This window comes from Bubalus kerabau, chromosome 6 (genome assembly GCF_029407905.1).
Source record: "Bubalus kerabau isolate K-KA32 ecotype Philippines breed swamp buffalo chromosome 6, PCC_UOA_SB_1v2, whole genome shotgun sequence".
NCBI classification, from domain to species: Eukaryota; Metazoa; Chordata; class Mammalia; order Artiodactyla; family Bovidae; genus Bubalus; species Bubalus kerabau.
In genome coordinates this window covers 114337272-114355515 of record NC_073629.1, presented here as the reverse complement: position 1 = coordinate 114355515, position 18244 = coordinate 114337272, and the positions used below count along the sequence as shown (strand labels likewise).

Genomic DNA, 18244 nt, shown 5'->3' with positions numbered 1-18244 from the left:
CCACAAGTACACCTTTCCCACAAGGAAGCGGTGGAAGATCACCAAAGAGTTTCACTGCCATCAGCTCCAATAGGGAAAATCCTCCCATTTACCTATTTTATCAATAGGTAAAAATGGTTTCTGCTTCCCTGATGGCTCAGCAGTAAAGAATCTGCCTGCAATGCAAGAGATGCCGGAGATTTAGGAGGCTCTGGGTAGATCCCTGGGTCAGGAAGCTCCCCTGGAGGGAGAAATGGCAGCCCACTCTGGTATTCTTGCCTGGAAAATTCCATGGACCGAGTTACCTGGCAGGTTACAGCCCAAGGGGCCACAAAGAGTTGGATGCAATTGAGCACATACACAAAAATGCTCCCTAAGCCAGAGAACACTAACCTGACCCTCCTTCAGATGAGAGGCTGCTTATGAAGGGGAAGCGGAGAGCCCTCCCTCTCCCAAGCAAGATTCTTAAAGGGATGGCCAGCTCTGGTGACATGGCTGGAGGGTTACAGCCCCCGCCAGTCAGATGAGGCCTAGTCCAGAGCTTTCCAAGTGGGCACTGCTGCATGTGCGTTCATGCTCAGTCGCGCCCAACTGTTTGTGACTCCATGTAGTGTAGCCCACAGGGCACCTCTGCCCACGGGATTTTCCAGGCAAGAACACTGGAGTGGGTTGCCATTTCCTCCTCCAAGGGATCGTCCCCACCCAAGGATCAAATCTGCATTTCTTGCATCCCATATTGGCAGGCGGGTTCTTTATCACTAAGCCATCTGGGAAGCCCATGTTTCATTGCATACCTGAGTCCTAAAACTTGCACCCAGGAAGGAACAAGCATGTTCAAGTTCGGGGACCCTCTTAGGGTGAAAACCAGCAACTGTCCTGCCTAACTGGCAGAGATGTTAGAGCCATGAAATGGAAATATGTCTGGAAAGTCTCTGCATAAATGAAAAGAGTTGCTTAAATGAAGAGCTGTGTTGCCTACTGTTAAGAAAGGGGCAAAAGCAAATGTTTATTTTCCATAATTTCTGTCATTGTACAAAGCTTATATAGAGCTATTTCCAGTTTTAAATGATTCCCTGATAGAGAGCTTCAATATGAAGTTAATTCATGAAAAAAATATTAAAAAGATCTTAATATTAAAAAGGTCTCAACTCACCAAGCACGTAACTGTTTCTTGATGAAGAGGATCCCAAGATATCCCCAAAAAACATCTAATTCAGGCATTGGTATATATCAGCACATGAAAGAGAAAAAGGAAAGACACTGCAAAATATGCAACTATTAACTGGAAGACTCATATAACTTTTTAATGAAATAAGGCAGTAAGCTATATTAAATAATTTAATTAACGTATGGTTTTGAATGTATTGGTGTTTAGTCACTGAGTCGTATCTGACCCTTTGTGACCCCACGAATGGTAGGCCTCCAGGCTGTCCTTGGGGTTTCCCAGGCAAGAACACTGGACTGGGTTGCCATTTCCTTATCCAGGGGGATCTTCCCATCCAGGGGTTGAACCCAAGTCTCCTGCTTTGGAAGTGCTGAGTCTTAACTACACTGGGCCACTAGTGAAGTCTGATAGACTCCTGGGCTTATGAAGCAAACTCAGGGATACAAATAGAGTCCTGTCCCCCTCTCCCTAACTCCACTGAACTCCACCCCACACCTCCTGCGTTGGCGGGCAAGCCTGTCCCCCTCTCCCTAGCTCCACTGAACTCCACCCCACACCTCCTGTGTTGGCAGCAGGTTCTTAACCCTTGAGCCACCAGAGAAGCCGTGTGTGTCTACAGAAGTACACGGGGAAGAGCAACTTATATAAAGTTTAAATCATTTAAAAAGATTTCCACTAGACTTAAAATGACTCCCAGATGTGGACCAGAAAGAAGGAACTCTGTTACATGGACTTGCAGATAGACTGTGTTCAGGTCAAATTTGGGAGTTTTCTTTCTATGAAGTCCCCATATGTGTTCAATAGGAAATGGCGTGCACGAGAAGCCTTCATGAAGCCACTGAAAGCCCAGTGAAGTGAAAGTTGCTCAGTCATGTCTGACTCTTTGCAATCCCATGGACTTAGTCCATGGAATTCTCCAGGCCAGAATACTAGAATGGGTAGCCTTTCCCTTCTGCAGGGGATCTTCTTGACCCAGGGATCAAACCCAGGTCTCCCGCACTGCAGGTGGATTCTATCCCAGCTGAGCCACAAGGGAAGCCCATGAAAGCCCAGAGTCACAAAGTAAGGTAGCAGTTTGGCTCACAACTTTTCTTCCAGTTATCTGGACCACCTACCTGTCACCCTCTCCATCCTTAACAGCCAATAAGCCTGCTGACCTTTGTCAGAGTGACTGGTCTAGGAGGTGGCACAGTTCAGTGGGAGAAAGAATAACTTTTCAATAAATGGTACTGAGACAACTGGATATCCACATGCAAAAGGATGAAGCTGGATCCCTTCCTAATCAAAGTGGGCCATGAATCTCAATGAAAGACTCATACAAACAACAAGATAAAAAAGTAGATCAATTTGACTTCATTAAACTTTAAAACTTGTTCTTCAAAGGGCACCATCAAGAAAGAAAAAAAACCTTACAGATGGGAAAAAACATTGGCAATTTTTTGGGAACTTATATACAAAATATACAAAGAACTCTTCATACTCAACAAGAAGACAAATAACCCAATTTAAAATTGAAAAAGGACTCAAGTAGACCTTTCTCAAAAAAAAGATATACAAATAGCTGATCATTACTTATTAGTGAAGTGAAGTCACTCAGTCGTGTTCGACTATTTGCAACCCCATGGACTGTAGCCCACCAGGCTCCTTCATCCATGGAATTTTCCAGGCAAGTAGGTGGAGTAGGAGTAGGTGTCCATTTCCTTCTCCAGGGTATTACTCATTAGGATAAAGCAAATCAAAATCTTAATAACATACCACTTCACATCCACTAGAATGACTCAAAAAAAAGACAGACAATAACAAGTGTTGATAAGGATGTAGAAACTGGTACTCTCATATACTCTCATATACTGCTGGTGGAAATATAACATGGTATGGCTATTAGGGGAAACTGCTTGGCGGTTTCTCTAAAATTAACACAAAAAGTTAGTTTATGCTCCAGAAATTTCACTTGTAGGTGAATATCCAAGATAGATAAAAATACATGCCTGCACAAAAACTTGTACATGAATGTTCACAGAATCATTATTTAAAACAGCCAAAAAGTAGAAACAACCCCAATTTTGATTAACTAACGAATGGATAAATCAAATGCGGTTTATCCATACAATGGATTGTTATTCCACCACAGAAGAAGTACTGATACATGCTACAACATGTATGAACCTCCAAACATGCTGAGATAAACCAGTCACAAAAGAACACATATTGCATGCTTCTATTAATATTAAATGGCCAGAAAAGTAACTTCATAGACAAAGAAAATATCAATAGATTAGTGGTTACTGAGTGCTGGAAAGAATAGGGTAAGAGGAAGGGGTATTGGAGTTTCTTTTGGAGATGATAAAACGTTCAGGATTTAGATAGCAGTGATACTTGTGTGATCTTCTGAATATACTCAGACCACTGGGTGAACTGTACACATTAAATGGTGAATTGTAGGGTCTGTGAATTGTATTTCAGTAACAGCACTATTTCTTTTTAATGAGACACATGACCCAAGCCAGGCTAATGGTAGGGATGTCATGAGGTTAGAGACAAAGCCTCAGTTTCCTCGTCGGTATGGAGGATATGAATCTGGAGTGGCTTGTGGTCTTGCCTCCTGCTGCAAGGAGAAAACTCCTGAGCAGTAAGAGGAGGGGGGAGAAGGAAAAGATGAAGGTGGCACCAGTATTGTTGACGGTCCCTAAATTGAGTCATCCGCGAGCGCAACTCCTCCCATTTGTTCTGGGAATGTGAGCCAGAGAATCCTCTCATTTCAGCTTAGACCACTTCCAGCGGAAGTTCTATCATTTGAAATGGAAGAGACTAAATAAATGAAATACTTGTAACTCTCCTTCCCCGAGTTCAGAATTCCTGTTCATTCTTTCTCAGTTTCTCCTTTTGGACTGTTTTGGGTCTCAAGGCTGAACTCTAGTCAAACTTCATCCCACCCACTCCAAATCAGAAAGATTTGCCCAAAGTCAAGTCCATTCACCAAGTTACAGATGTTAGCATTGCAATCGGATGGTTGACTGACGTGCCATATAGAAATTGTTTACCCTCTACATACTTCTCTTACAAATTTAAAAACTATAAAAAAACATAAATATATTTAAGTATAAAAATAATATTGAAATATTTTAAATAAAACGACCCATAATTTAAATATTTATTTTAAATATTAAAATATAACAATATAAAATATTTAAATATTAAATACTTTATAAAATACTAAAACTATAAAAATAATTAAAACTACCCATAATTTAAGTATTTATTTGGTTAAGAGAGAATATTAGCAATTTTAGAAATTTATTTTTTCAAACATTTTAACAAAGCTTTTATACTTATTATAACTATATAGTGGAAAACCCAAGTTTTTTATATTAGAGACACTTTCTCTTACTGTATTCTTGCCAGATAATTTCCATTTGAGCTAAGTCTTATTTCATAATAAAAACTTATTTATTATATAAAATGTTATTTACTTTTATATAAATAAGGCATTTCATAACAATATTTCATAATAATTGGGATTTTCGGTCTTATTCTCTATTTTTGGCTTCCATCTTTCTTTACATTATATTCCTTTCTCTGGAAATTCTCTTACGATCTACATATATTTTTTAAGTGGTCTTTATATTCATTACTCTGAGGGTTTTTTTTTTCAGTTTTCTTTTATTTCCTACTTCCAATAATGATTTATTTTTTCTTTGTCTAAACTCATCGCAATCAATAGTCTTTCGCATTTGTAGTACCCCCATTTATTTCACTGAAAATGGCTAACAGCTGTCATCTAATTTTTCTTTCTCGTTCATAGAAGAAACCTATTTTAGAGTTTCCAGGAATTACTTTAAACCTCCATCTGCTTTCTCCTCTCTCTTTCAAGTTGCAGAATCCTTTAATTTAAGGAATTTTGTACTTCCTCATAATTTTTTACAGTTTCCTAATCTTTGAGGGAAAGAAAGCTGGGAGTTTGTTTTTAAAATTGGGTTTGTTTCAGCGACTGACTTTCTATCAGAGCCTTCATACAAAAGTTGGGATTGGAAGAAAAGTGAGTAGTTTTCAGTCTGCGATGAGAAAGTTGCTACAGGTTTGTGGGCTGTGCAAGAATCAACTTCGCAAATCAGAGATGGAGGAGGGATTAAACGGGGGCCCACTGTTAAAGGTCGCAGAAGAACTGGCATCCCTTTCTCGGGACGTTCACCACTAACTCCCAGCTCTCCCTAGCATCCTGCCTCACCTGCCTGCCAGCCTCCCAGTGCTCCGTTCTTACTGAGGGCCAGTCTGTTCTCCATCTATTCTGTACCTCCCTACTTATAATTCTCAAGTAGCCCCAAGCCAAGGATCCTGACAAGACCCATGAGGCCCAACCTGACTGGGCTCGGGTCCTCTCCAGCCCCACCTTCTGCCTCTCTTCTCACATTCTGCTCCCAGTTACAATGGATCTCTGTCCATTTCAACCCTTCAGCTTGGCTCCTCTCACACTCCGGGAACTCCGTCGTGCCTCCCCTGTGCTTGAAATCTCTCCCTCCCGCCCCTCCACACCCTGTGCCCTTCATCCTGAGGTCACCCACCCTCTAGTTTCCCTGGAAAACCTGCTCTGCCCACATGCATCCATCCTCCCACTGTGTGTTCCCAAAAGCCTGTCTGGTAGTCTGGGTAACCGCTGCATAACGGATACCCCAGACTGGTCTGCAGACCCCACAAGGGCCGGAGATGTGTCTTTCTTGCTCTTGGCTGTCTCCTGGCTTTCCCCACATAAACCACAAACTCAACACAAAATGCTTGTGACATGATGCTTGGTCCTTGTCACTTCTGGCTTAGCTTGGCCAGGCATGCACCAGTGTGTCAGCTGTGAAGCTGACCTCACTTCCTGAATTCTTTACTGGAGTCAAACAGGAGGCCCTGGGTACCTGAACTAGCGGCAGGGAGACAGGAAATCACCCAGAAATCACCCGGAGATTGACCCCCAAACATTGCCAGTGAGAACGAGATCGATCAACAAGGTTACGCTCAACTGAACATTTTTGCACAATTCTCCTTCTAACGGTAAAGCCACCCCTGTGGTGTCAGAGAAGACTCTTGAGAGTCCCTTGGACTGCAAGGAGATCCAACCAGTCCATCCTAAAGGAAATCAGTCCTAAATATTCATGGAAGAGCTAATGCTGAAGCTGATCAGCCAATCCTTTGGCCACCTGATGCAAAGAACTGACTCATTTGAAAAGACCCTGATGCTGGGAAAGATTGAAAGCAGGAGGGCAAGGGAACGACAGAGGATCAGATGGTTGGATTTCCTCACTGACTCAATGGACATGAGTTTGAGCAAGCTCCAGGAGTTGGTGATGGACAGGGAAGCCTGGCGTGCTGCAGTCCGTGGGGTCGCAGAGGGTCAAACACGACTGAGCGACTGAACTGAACTGTAACAGGAGTTCCTCAGTCATGAGTGTCACTCCTTCCTAGCTCTAAAATGGACTTCCATATAAAATATGTAAGGCCCAGGTCTTCCCTGGCAGTCCAGTGGCTAAGACCACACTCCCAATGCTGGGGTCATGGGTTCATTCTCTGGTCTGGGAATTAAGATCCCACATGCCAAATTATGAGGCAACAAATAAATAAACAAACAAACAAATAGGTAGGGCCTGGGTATGTTCATAACACAGGAACATTACTTTTATGTATAATTCTTGAAGTTGAAATTTTATACTCTTCTCATGTAATTTTCACTACAGATTTAAACCTTGAAAAAAATGAATAAAAGTATCAGCAGAGAAAGACATTGCTGTTCAGGTTTGGCTTTGTAATGGCAGAAACATTTTTAAATAGCAGTGAAGGATAGATTATCCCATTATTAATAAGCAAACATATACCAGTTATGCTTTTATTCTTCATACTATATGTATCATACAGCTATAATTTCTTCCCCAGCTTTATTGTATGTGTTTAATTATTGACTAAACTTCTACCCTGTATTAAACATTGTCCTAGACGATAAAACTGGAGAAGGAAATGGCAACCCACTCCAGTGTTCTTGCCTGAAGAATCCCATGGACGGAGAAGCCTGGTAGGCTGCAGTCCATGGGGTCGCACAGAGTCGGACACGACTGAAGCAACTTAGCAGCAGCAGACGATAAAACAAACATTCCCTGCCCTCATGAGATATATACTTCAGTAAGAAAATCAGACACTAAGTAATATAATTCCAAGTCAGAACTTTACATGTTATTGATTTCTCAGTATTATTGCAGATGATTATCAATGCAATTGAGGGGGAAAAGATGTGTTCTTTCATTTACTGAGCATCTGTTATGTGCTAGACTCTGGACCAGATCTTTTATATCCATGAACTTACTTGGTTTCCTCAACATCCTATTGGGTGATCTTTATTACTGGTATGTAACAGATGGAGAAGCCTCAGATTCATGGAGATTAAATATCCTAACCTAAGTTGCAGAGCTGGTAAATGAACACTGATCTGTCCAAAATGGCCCCCTTCATTCCACTAAACTAGAGAGGCAGTGAATTACACACTTAAATCTAGAACTTTTGCTCATTGTTTTCTTAAGCTCATGTTCAAAATCTTAGAGAGGTGGGATTGGAAGAAGTAAGGGACATTGAATGTGAGTTTGCAGGTCCAGACACTTGCCCAGACGCCTGATGGTCCAGCTGCTCTATCACACCTCGAAGGATGCCAAGCCCCTGTGCATACCTCTTCACTGCTGCTGGACCCAGAGCTGGAGGACCAGTGGCAGCGAACCCACACGTTCTGCACCTGTTCAGCAGACATCCGCACCGTGCTTCTGCAAACAGCCACGGGCTGGAAAAGAAGAAATGGTGAGTTCTATGCCCAGCATCTTGGGTAAACCGCTAGGCCCTCCCCAAGAAATCAGGCAACATCATAGGGCTTGTCACAATGGTGCAAACAGGAAGGAAGAATTTGGTCATTTCATTTTTCCCATTTCATTTTCATTTCTCAAAACCTAAGCTAAAGCAAACGGTGACTGAAGCATCTCTTGAGCGCTTGCTACATTACAAGTCCCCTGGAAAGCAAACACTCCCTCACTGAGCACTGAGCTGGTTACCTTGCATGGTTTCCCATGAGAACAAGAATTGGGAAGATCCCCAAAGGCCTCTGCTCTGCTCTCCCTTGGTCTCAGATTTCCTTCAGATGCTAGTGACACTCGGGTTTGGGGTGTTTGTGAAACAATCACGGCAAAAATTTCCACGGAACAACAAAACAAAGGGTCTTCTTTTCAGAATTGATATTGCTATCTAGCAACACAGACGTCATCACACCAGTAACATGACAAAACCCTGACACCCATGGAACAACACCTCGGAGAGTGAGTCTGGGGTGGTGGTGTTGGCCTGTACAGGCGGTCTCCTACCCTTGGCGATAACCAAGCGTGGGGCCATGTGCTGGTCACTGGAGAAGCAGAACTGACCAGGCTACAGTCCTGACCCCTGTGGACCGCAAGCTGGTGGGGGAGATGGATTTTTGCATGACAGTCAACACTAAAACATGCACCTCACCCCAGGAACACAGCTGGCATTTTGAATTAAGATAGAATTTGAAATGTCTCAGGGATTTTTCTTTGTTATTGGCCCCTTTGTATTCACTTTACCTGGCACCATCATTATGCCCATTTTAAAGAGCAGAAAACTGAAGCAACAGGGGTTAAATGACTTGCCAGGATTACTCAGGATGGCAGACTCCAGAGCTTAAGTCCTTGACCACAAAGTCACATTGCCCCCCAGGGAACAGCGTGAACACAGTTAATGGTGCCTCCGAGGGTGGCCGGACACCAGACACAGTCAAGACCTCGGTGTGACTTTGCATCGGCTCCGGGTGATGCAGGAAGGCAGAGCTCTCTCGCGTTTGTTTCCCGGCTGGTGGCCTTTGCCCCACACTCACCACGTGGTAGCCCCTCTGGAAGTCACAGGTGGCGGGGTCTGCCTCAGATTCCCTCCTGCACGTCGTCTCTTGAATCCTGAACTCTAAGTCCATGGTCAAGCTGTCCTCGTCCAGGGCGTTGACCTTCACAAAAACAAAGGGGCAGCTTGCTACAGATGTGCTTCTGAAGGTCACGTGCTAGAAATGTTTCTCCCTGCACAAGAAGAAAAGGTGCCAGAATCTCCCCCCACTAAAGCTTTCAACTGTCACCCTCATTCTGAAGACCAGGGCAGGAAGCACTCTACGAAGGTTCACAGGACTTCACTGAGACAACGGAACCTGGACGTGGGTGTCCTGACTCCAAGCTTATTCTAATGACCTCTGTACAGTGGATCCTCATTATTTACCAATTCCATACTTGCAAATTTCCTTAAATGTATATTCAACCCCAAGTCACTCCGGGGTGCTGTCACTGCTGCTCATGGACATACGCTGAGCAGCAAAGAACTGGAGTGGCCCGATGCACACGCTCCTGCCCAGGGGCAGACAAGGTGATGCGCTCCTCCTCGCTCCCAGACTGTACACAAGTCATTTTTATGGTCCATTTTGTGGCATGTTTTTCTCATTTTTGTGCTTTTCCTGGGTGATCTTGCTATTGAAATTGGCCCTCAAGCCTAGTGCTGACAAGCTGTCTAGTTTCCCAAGTGCAGAAAGGCTATGATGTGCCTGCTGGAGAAAATACATGTGTTAACTGAGCTCCGTTCAGGCCCGAACTATAGCGCTGTTGCAGTGTGTGTGTGTGTGTGTGTGTGTGTGTGTGTGAAAGAGAGAGCGCACGCACCTGTGTTCAGTCATGTCCGACTTTTTGTGACCCTGTGGACTGTAGCCTGCCAGGCTCCTCTGTCCATGGAATTTCCCAGGCAAAAATACTGGAGTGGGTTGCCATTTCCTCCTCCAGGGGATCTTCCCGACTCAGGAACCGAACCTGCAGCTCTTGCATTGGCAGGCAGATTCTTCACCACTAACACCACCTGGGCAGCCCCTACAGACCACTTACAGATGGAGAACAAAGGGATGCTTTGCTTTGGAAACAGGTAACAGGCTCCAGCTTGGGATGGGGCTGGGGGTCCTCATGTCTCTTTCTGACACAGAATGAGGAAGGCTGATACAAGCAGAGTTCTCTGAAAACAAGTAGGACTAAAACTCAGTCTTGCCATTATTTCCCACCTTGTTTATTGATAATTTTTAAATATCAGATACTAAATATGAGTCTCATTAAACAAGTAAAACCTCATTTATCAGCTGGAGTGCACTGTTCAGTTTCTCTGCTCCCTCTGCCCCTACCTGCCCCCTGCTCCCCGCATCATCCCCTCCTCCATTATGCTTCCACAGTTTTCCTTAAAGCAATCTGATGAAAGCTGGCAGGACAAAGGCATAGTTCAAAAGATGCAAATGTGGGGGTTTGAATACTGATCATTTTGTTGAACTGTGAGATTATTTTGCAACCGTTTTTGCATCTCTAAGCACAACTCCAGAATATGGAGAAAAGCCTAATAGCTCTGTTTTTTCATTTGATTTCACTTTCAGCCAATTTCTTCTCTGTGTTTTTTGAAAAAGGTAGACCAACCCAAATACTCAACAGTAAGAAATCAATTGGAGAAAATCCCAAACCCAGCATTATGGCTGAAATTAAAAGGCAGTACTTTATAATCAGTGTTACAGCGTGGTCCTGTTTTTCTTTAAAAATGTATTTTATACCCACATATGAAGAGAAAAGATCCAAAAGACATCTGCCACGTGTCTGTAGTGGGCGTCTCAGAGGACTGAATGGTAGATGTTACTTTTAGTTTTTTCCTTCTTGTTGAGTCTTGTGACTCTATACTAAGTATATTCTGATTTTTTTTACTCTTCAAAAAGAAATAAAAATATATAAGCCATAAAAGGCCCATAACAATTCCTTTTTGAGATTATAATGTTTAATGTTATATGTCCACTTAGCTGGGCCACAGTGTTCAGACCTGTGGTCAAATATTAATCAGGATGTTTCTATGAAGGTGTTTTGGATAAAATTAAAGTGGTGGGCTTTGAGAAAAGTGGATTACCCTTCTTCCTGTGGGTGGGCCTCGTCTAATCACTTGAAGGCCCAAATAGAACAAAGACTGACCTTTTCCTCAGCAGGAAGGAATTCTGCCAGCAGATGGCCTTCAGACTTTACCTGTGATGTCAGTTCTTCCCTGGGTCTCCAGCCTGCTCGCTCACCCTGCAGACTTTGGCAGCACCAAGCCTCCGCAACACTGTGGGCCAATTCTTTTAAATCAATCTCCCTGTCTGTCTGTCTCTCTCTCTCAGTTCTGTTTCTCTGGAGAAGCCCAACTAACACAGAGATCACTTGGGTTTTTCAAACTAAGCCCTTAAGATTGGACAAAGAGTAAATCTCGGGTATATCTGCCTAGAATAATGTATGAAGACAAAAAGCAAAAAATGCAAAGAAAAGGAAAGGTAAAAGTGGACAGGAGGACAGGAACGGGCACAGTCACAGAAAGGATCCCCAAGCTTCCGTGGCTTTGCCCCGAATGTCCCAGAATCCATCCACTCCCCACCCTCCTGGCGCCAAGGGGCTCAGTGTAATCATTGGTCATTGCCTGTTTCCCACGGTCACTGTCTGGGCCTCCTCCCTTGCATTCCACTTCAGAGATCTTTGAAGGTCTTCTCTCACTTTATTTAAAGCCCCACCCCTACCCCCTCCAGGGGGTAGTTCCACAGCTGGAGGTTCTCCTCCCTGAGTCTTAGCTCAAATATGGCATCTCCGTGGATACGTCTGTCCATCTGACAGCTGCCCCAGCCCAGATCCATCCATCCATCCTCCTGTTTTATTTTCTCTACAGGACTCTCCACTCTCTGAGACTTCCTTCACTTTTTTATGTATTTTCACCCCATTCTCCTTCATCGCCTTCTTCCCTCTCCCTCCCCTTCCTCTCTCTCTGCAATGGACTCTGAGCTCCATGGAAGTGTCAGCTACAACTTGGCACTTGCCATCTACCTGTGGACTGTAGCCCCCCAGGCTCCTCTGTCCATGGGATTTTCCAGGCAAGAATACTGGAGTGAGTTGCCGTGCCCTCCTCCAGGGGATCTTCCCAACCCAAGGACTGAACCCAAGTCTTTTAAGTCTCCTGCATTGGCAGGCAGGTTCTTTGCCACTAGCGCCACCTGGGAAGCCCATTATCTACCTCTGCTGCTGCTGCTGCTGCTAAGTCGCTTCAGTCGTGTCCGACTCTGTGCAACCCCATAGACGGCAGCCCACCAGGCTCCCCCATCCCTGGGATTCTCCAGGCAAGAACACCGGAGTGGGTTGCCATTTCCTTCTCCAACGCATGAAAGTGAAAAGTGAAAATGAAGTCGCTCAGTCATGTCTGACTCTTCACGACCCCATGGACTGCAGCCCACCAGGCTCCTCCATCCATGGGATTTTCCAGGCAAGAGTACTGGAGTGGGTTGCCATTGCCTTCTCCGTTATCTACCTCTACAAAGATTAAATCAAGTGTTGCTGCAGTGCTGAACTTCAACACCTCTTGAAGGAGTTAAGAGTGGAGAGCAGGAAGGAGGCACTCTGTACTCAGGATAAAACCAGCAGGACACGTCTTCAGAGAGTCAGATATTCTCAGGAGCTGATTTTACAAGCCCAATTCTTGTATCTCCTCATCTCTAGAAAAGCACTAAAATTCTTCATGATTTTCATGAGAAAATCCTGTTTCTCCTGACTAGAAGAAGCTTCATGAGACCACCAGAAACTTTTGAAAAAATAAATGTACTTGACTGCATGTATTCCCCCTTTACCAAAATCACATATATACTGTCCTTCCCTGCTATCTCTTTAGAGCAGTTTCTCAAAGCTTTCGAGTTACTGTCTCCAGGGCTGCAGTCCTCTTTTTGCCCCAAATAAAACTTAACTCACAGCTCTCACGTTGTGCATCTTTTTAAGTCAACACAAGCCCAGTCTGGTCCATCCTGTCTTCCTCGTCCCCAATACAGGATCCACGTCCACCTTGTTTTTCTCTGCTTGTGTCCACTGAGGGAATAGTCTGAATGAGCCTGATGTCGAGGAGCAAGGAAATCTTCATGACTGAAGTCCCATTTCCCCACGTTTCCCCATTCTTTTCTAAACTTGGAGTCCAAGGGATAAGTTATTCAAAGTCAATTGAAGAGTATTTAATCCAGGTCTGCTGGGCAAACCCAATGGTTCTTAACCCTGACTACACATCAGAATGACCAGGAAGCATGTGAGAATGTGAGCTCCACCCTCAGAGACTGGGACTTAATTAGTCACCTTCCCTCTTGGATGTCAGTATATTTCTTTCTGTTTTTTAATTTAGATTCTTTTCCCATATAAGCTACCAAGAGGCATCAGGAATATTTCAGTCTCTCAGGTGATGCTGACATGTAGCCAGATCAAGAATCACTGGGTTTTTGAGATATTTTGTTTTTAAGCCACACCATGTGGCAAGTAGGATTAGTCCCCCCACCAGGGATCGAACCAGTGCCCCATGTATAGGGGGTATGGAGTCTTAACCACTGGACCACCAGGGAAATCTCATGAAGCACTGGACTTAGGAAGCAAACTCAGGGATAAATATCGAGGTCTGACCCCTCTCCCTGAGTCCACTGAACTCTATCCCAAACCTCCCACATATACACAAACATGACAAAACCACTTATTTCCTTTGGACATATTCCTAGAAATGAAACTATGAGATCAAAAGTTATATTTGCTATTTTTAATGTTTAACATGTTTATAAATATGCTTAATGCATGTTTCCAAATTGTTTCCCACTTATTTCCTTTAGACGTAGTCCTAGAAATGAAACTAAAAGATCAAAAATTATATTTGCTATTTTTAATGTTTAACGTGTTTATAAACATTCTTAACGCTTATTTCCAAATTGCTTCCCAAAGATAATCTTACCAAATTACCCTCTCTCTAGCAATGTTTGAGATTTCCCTTTTTCTCTTCTCCTTCCTTTTCACCTTGGTATTTTAATTGTGATTTTGTTGGCTGTTAGAGAGGTGACGTATTTTCTCCAATGCTTCGGGTGCATTTGTATTCCTTCTTTTGTGAGTTGTTTTGTACCCTCAGTGCCAGAGATCTGTTCCTTCATCTCTTTCCTGAGCTCTTTGCTTGACTGTGAGTGGATCTCTCAGGTCTACTGTTATGGGGGCGGGGGGGAAGCTGGCATATTTGGGGCCACATTTAGGTCATTTGTAGAAGGTATGACTAACACATACTCCTTTCCCTATTTGGAACCAGACATGCAGATGACACCACCCTTATGGCAGAAAGTGAAGAACTAAAAGAGCCTCTTGATGAAAGTGAAAGAGGAGAGTGAAAAAGTTGGCTTAAAGTTCAACATTCAGAAAACTTAGATCATGGCATCTGGTCCCATCACTTCATGGCAAATAGGTGGGGAAACAGTGGTAGACTTTTTTGCGGGGGAGCTCCAAAATCACTGCAGATGGTGACTGCAGCCATGAAATTAAAAGACACTTACCCCTTGGAAGAAAAGCTATGACCAACCTAGACAGCATATGAAAAAGCAGAGACATTACTTTGCCAAAAAATGTCCATCCAGTCAAGGCTATGGTTTTTCCAGTAGTCATGTATGGATATAAGAGTTGGGCTATAAAGAAAGCTGAGCGCCGAAGAATTGATGCTTTTGAACTGTGGTTTTGGAGAAGACTCTTGAGAGTCCCTTGGACTGCAAGGAGATCCAACTAGTCCACCCTAAAGGAAATCAGTCCTGAATATTCATTGGAAGGACTGATGCTAAGCTGAAACTCTAATACTTTGTCTATGTGAAGAACTGACTCATTTGAAAAGACCCTGATGCTGGGAAAGACTGAAGGTGGGAGGAGAAGGGGATAACAGAGGATGAGATGGTTGGATGTCATCACCAACTCAATGGACATCAGTTTGAGTAAACTCTGGAAGTTGGTGATGGACAGGGAGGGCTGGCATGCTGCGGTTCATGGGGTCGCAAAGAGTCAGACACGACTGAGCGACTGAACAAAACTGAACAAGTATAATAAAAAGCAAAATGTGAACCACTTCTAAAAAAGAAAGAAGCATCACCAGGACAGATCAAAAAGGGAGAGTTTTCCTTCCACTGGGAGAAGAAGGGAAGTTTTCATGGCAGAGACATGGTGATGGAACTTGGCCAGTGAATTTGAATAATGAGAGAAGGCTGGAAAGAAACAAAATTAGGCAGAATTCCAGAGAGAAGGCAGCCTACTGGAGGTGGAGGGGCATCTCCTGCTTGTGTTCTCATCAAGGATCCCACACACGGGTATGTTTATTTGCAGGTGCCTGTGTGTCTGGGCTCAGATGTCTGATACCAAGATGGCCCCATGTGCTGGAATGTGCTCTGGATGACGACACCTCATGCTAGCCAAGCCCCACTGGCCAGATTTCCATGGTGTCAGTAACTGGTTCTCTCGGGAGCTGTCCTCAGGCTCTTATTCACTTAATTAACTACTAACTTTCTTCTGTAGCAGGCACTAGCTAAATTACAAGTAAATCTAAACTGTCTATTTGCAAGCTTGGCAAAAGGACATGGATACCCACCCCGCCACGTACATGGATTTCATTAAAAGTGAAAGGTGGAAGCCAGTACAGCCAGTGTGGGAGGGAGAGGTTCTTTATTTCGTCCAGTACCCCTCCAGAAGGAGCTCTCCCTTTGGCTTGGCAGCTGACCACATATACCTTCCAGGGTCTCCGCACTGTGACAGCCAGACCAAGTGACTGACTCTGTCTACAGCAGCCTAGTTCTGGGCACGGTGCCTTGCTGAACCATCATCTTCATTACCTATGACCCAATTAGAAAAGACAACTGGGACAATTCGATACATTTCCTGGGAATATGAAATGAGAAACTGAGCCATTTTCTGAAGAAGCAGGGTCAAGATGAATGTACTGATATTTTATTTGGAGAATCTGCCCGCAAGGCAGGAGGCACAAGAGAAGCTGGTTGGATCCCAGGACTGGGAAGATCCCCTGGAGGAGGAAATGGCAAACCACTCCAGTATTCTTGCCTGAAAAATCCTATGGACAGAGGTACCTGGTGGGCTATAGCCCAAAGAGTCACAAAGAGTTGAACACGACTGAGCTATCACGCATACAAGGTGGTACCCCGCAGGGATGGGAGACGTGAGCACGAAGGTGGAGAGGATACAATGGCCCTCTGACCTCTGTGAGAAAGCGGGCATTGCTTGCACCCCTGGTCATTTCTCCTTCATTCGCAGTTTCCCGGATGGCCTGGCTGCAACGAGTTCTCACTCTTAAGACCTGGAACCTTGTAGAAGCTCCCCACCTCTCATCTTAGTCTTAACTCTGCTGGAGGATATTTCTGCTCCCCCTTTGCTGAAGACAACGTGCAGGCAGCGGAGCCACCCGGGGCCCAGCGAGGGGACAGACGACCGCTGACTCGTTTCTCATTTCCTTTGAAGGATAATTCTGTGTTTCTTTCTTTGCCAATCATGGTCTTAGTCATTGGAAGCCCATGAAAATTCATCTTTTCCCCATTTCCCCAAGCTAACAGGAAACAGATGATTACCAAATTGACAAAGGAAAGTGGATTTCTTTGGCTCAAAAGCCAGAATTTATTTCCTATAAGTATTAGGAGCAGAACTGCTAAACTTGAAAAGACCTCATTTCTAATAAACAAGCAGTTTTTAATAAACGTCTCAGAAAGAACCATGGGGACTTTCGGTCTAGAAGCAGAGAGTAACATCTGGAAACAGGAAATGAGGCCAGAGGGAAGAAAACTGAAAGAAGAATCAGGCATCTGAGGTAGCTTTGAGAGCTTTATGACAATCGTAATTAAATCCTTTCTCTCTCAAAAAAAGAATGTGAAGAGATGAGTAGCTGTTATCTTTTTAAACTGGAAAAATTTTAATGTGTACCCCCAAAAAACGACAAAAGGAAAAAAAGCAAAACAGTATAGAGAAGATGTAACAGGCACTTACTCTTTTAATTGAGCTTCTGAACGCCCGAAACAGATAGGGGCTCAGTGACTGGGAATTCACTTTTGCCACAGAGGCGCTGAGAGCCTCCTTCAGGGAAGCCGGGTCATAGTCATACACCGGGAAACCTGGGTACACAGGCACACAGGGGCACAGTGAGTCAGGATCCAGGGTCCAAACAGAGCCACATCATCAAGGGCAGGCAACCCTGGTCCCCAAGCTCCTTACCTTTACAGGTCCAGTGGTTCATTCCAAGGACAAATATCACCAACATCTTCATCACCATCTTCTCCATTATGGGAAGAACAATTTCAGTGCAGAGACAGGGAGATTGTCTGCGTGCCTTTGGGGCTGACCAGTTGTCCTGAAAGCAGCTGTTTATCAGTGTGACCTGGCTTAGTCTTTCCAACTGGAGCAGACGGCGGCTTCAACAGAGACTCTAATTGATCCTGGGATCAATATTTACTTCTGGCTTTTCCAATGGATAAGGTCCAGTTGGAGGCCACTTTTGGAGTTTGGACCTCAACACAGGACTTCAGCCCACAGCAAAAGCCATCAAGAGGCGGGGACTCTGCGTGCACTTTTTGTTTTTCTCTATTTTAATTTCACCCAGATGGACTGTCTATTTCTCTTTATTTCATTTTATTTTTAGAGGGAGAGATGTAATCTTTCAACAAAATGCTTAATTTTTTATTTTTTTTAAGATTTTTAAAAAATTTTATTTTATTTAACTTTACAATATTGTATTGGTTTTGCCATATATCAAAATGAATCTGCCACAGGTATACATGTGTTCCCCATTCTGAACCCTCCTCCCTCCTCCCTCCCTATACCATCCCTCTGGGTCGTCCCAGTGCACCAGCCCCAAGCATCCAGTACTGTGCTTTGAACCTGGACTGGTGACTTGTTTCATATATGATATTATACATATTTCAATGCCATTCTCCCAAATCATCCCACCCTCTCCCTCTCCCTCTCCCACAGAGTCTAAAAGACTGTTCTATACATCAGTGTCTCTTTTGCTGTCTCGTATACAGGGATATTGTTACCATCTTTCTAAATTCCATATATATGCGTTAGTATACTGTATTGGTGTTTTTCTTTCTGGCTTACTTCACTCTGTATAATAGGCTCCAGTTTCATCCACCTCATTAGAACTGATTCAAATGTATTCTTTTTAATGGCTGAGTAATACTCCATTGTGTATATG

General features: G+C 43.9%; 1 protein-coding gene across 1 annotated transcript in view; it reads right to left on the bottom strand.

Moving 5' to 3' along the window:
* SPP2 (secreted phosphoprotein 2) overlaps window positions 1-17575 on the bottom strand; it is a 28177-nt gene extending 10602 nt beyond the window's left edge. Inside the window, exons 1-5 of the mRNA XM_055587032.1 lie at window positions 17263-17575; window positions 17038-17162; window positions 9042-9164; window positions 7836-7943; window positions 1133-1187 (exon numbers count right to left, since the gene is read on the bottom strand). Coding sequence (XP_055443007.1) covers window positions 1133-1187; window positions 7836-7943; window positions 9042-9164; window positions 17038-17162; window positions 17263-17329 — 478 coding nt within the window. The 5' untranslated portion in view covers window positions 17330-17575. The remainder of the gene's footprint in view (window positions 1-1132; window positions 1188-7835; window positions 7944-9041; window positions 9165-17037; window positions 17163-17262) is intronic.
* Window positions 17576-18244: the final 669 nt, after the last annotated feature.